General features: G+C 24.1%; 1 protein-coding gene across 1 annotated transcript in view; it reads left to right on the forward strand.

Moving 5' to 3' along the window:
• Phum_PHUM203310 (sulfate transporter, putative) overlaps positions 1 to 659 on the forward strand; it is a gene marked incomplete at both ends in the record, with an annotated part of 4,299 nt that extends 3,640 nt beyond the window's left edge. Inside the window, one exon of the mRNA XM_002425433.1 lies at positions 565 to 659. Within this exon, the coding sequence (XP_002425478.1) occupies positions 565 to 659 (95 nt within the window). The remainder of the gene's footprint in view (positions 1 to 564) is intronic.
• Positions 660 to 1,719: the final 1,060 nt, after the last annotated feature.

Consider the following 1,719-nt stretch of genomic DNA (forward strand, 5'->3'; position numbering starts at 1 on the left):
GAAAAAGTCGGTCGGAAACGGAAGGATTTCGTGCAACGGCATTCAATAAGTTACCAAAAACAATCCCAACACCGATACCTTTAAACAATTTTAAACCAATTTTATGACGTCATTCATCGATCGAATAATGTAAATAATAATAATAATAATTACCCGGTCCTATGACTCCTGTTACGGCAACTCCAGCTCCAAGAGATTTAAATGCAACTTCAATATCTCTATTGTTATTTGATGTTAGGAAAAATCTTTTGGATTGCTAAATAAAAATAAAAATAAAAAAAACATATCAGTTAAAAGAAACATTTTAAAAAATTGACTTATTATTATAAAAAGGGTTGTTTTGTAAAAACAAACAAACAATCACTACTTATTAAATTTTTTTTGTTGATTTTAACAAATTTGTTTGTTGCAAATGTTATTATATTTTTACAATTTTATATTGTATTTTTTTAAAAATATCAATAAAAATTTTTTTTGTTACTTAAAATAAAATCATTTATTTTAATATTTCCATTTCTCTTGTTTGTTTTTACGTAATGAACCTTATTCATTATGTAAAATCAGGTACATTTTATACTAAACAATATAAATATATAAATTGGTTTCCCTTACTTCATGTTGGAATGTGGGATATTGGCTTATTTGATACTTTGGATTAAGTAAACCCTGCCAAGGTGATGATGATGTTTTTAATGAATTTACCTAAAAACAAAATAAATCATCACATTGAAAGCAGTAGAAATTTAAATTTTCCAATAAAAATGCAACAAATGAATACCACTTACAAATCTACCGTTTGTTATTGCTTTGACTGCTGTCATGTTCTTAGATTTTTCTAGAAATATATAAAAAAAAACCATCATCAATTACTACCGTTGGAAATAAAACAATCGTTTGATAATATTAATGAAACTAAAAACACAAATTGCATTCATGGTAATAAACAGCAGTCGCCATGTGCAAAAGCTTGGTATGAAAAGCTTTCACATAAAAATAATACGTGCCGCGTGGATTTGATTAAATTAATTAATTTCATACCTTATTATTAATTATAAATCCTCTTATTCGAATTAAAAATTTTAAATTGGATTCCTTAAACCTCTTTATTTTTTATTTTTTAAAATAACACGTTATTAAAGTTGAACAAAACCAAATTTTTATGATGCTTCCGTCAGTCGTTTGTTTCTTTACATGCAAATAAATTTTCACATGGGTCATAGAGTAAGAAACGTTCTTCTGTTTGTTTTCAAAAAGCGCGGTTTCGAATCGACGGTTGAAAAATTGACCAATCAGAATTTTTTAAAATGATTTATTCGAATAACGTTCATGAATTCCGTTAATATTTAAAAATTTTCGATAATTTTTATAAACGGTTGAAATTAAATATGGCGGACGTGTTAAAATAAATGTATAATCAATTAATTTTAAAAGATTTTAATTTTTTTTTATTTCTCTCTTAAATATAATTTGAACAACTAAATAAAAAAAATTTTTTTTAAATGGTGAATATTATAAATAACCAAATTAATCACTTACTTTTTCCCACCAAACAAACAAACAAACAAACAAAAACAAACCGTCAAAGTCAAAAATATTAAAACATTCAAAATTTTAATGATAAAAGTATTAACTAATCAAAATATAAATGAATTATTACATAATTTTACAACAACCATTTTAAATTTTTAAAATCGTACAAAAAAAAAAAAAAAATAATAA

This window comes from Pediculus humanus, genomic scaffold (assembly GCF_000006295.1).
Source record: "Pediculus humanus corporis 1103172107554 genomic scaffold, whole genome shotgun sequence".
Taxonomy (NCBI): Eukaryota; Metazoa; Arthropoda; class Insecta; order Psocodea; family Pediculidae; genus Pediculus; species Pediculus humanus.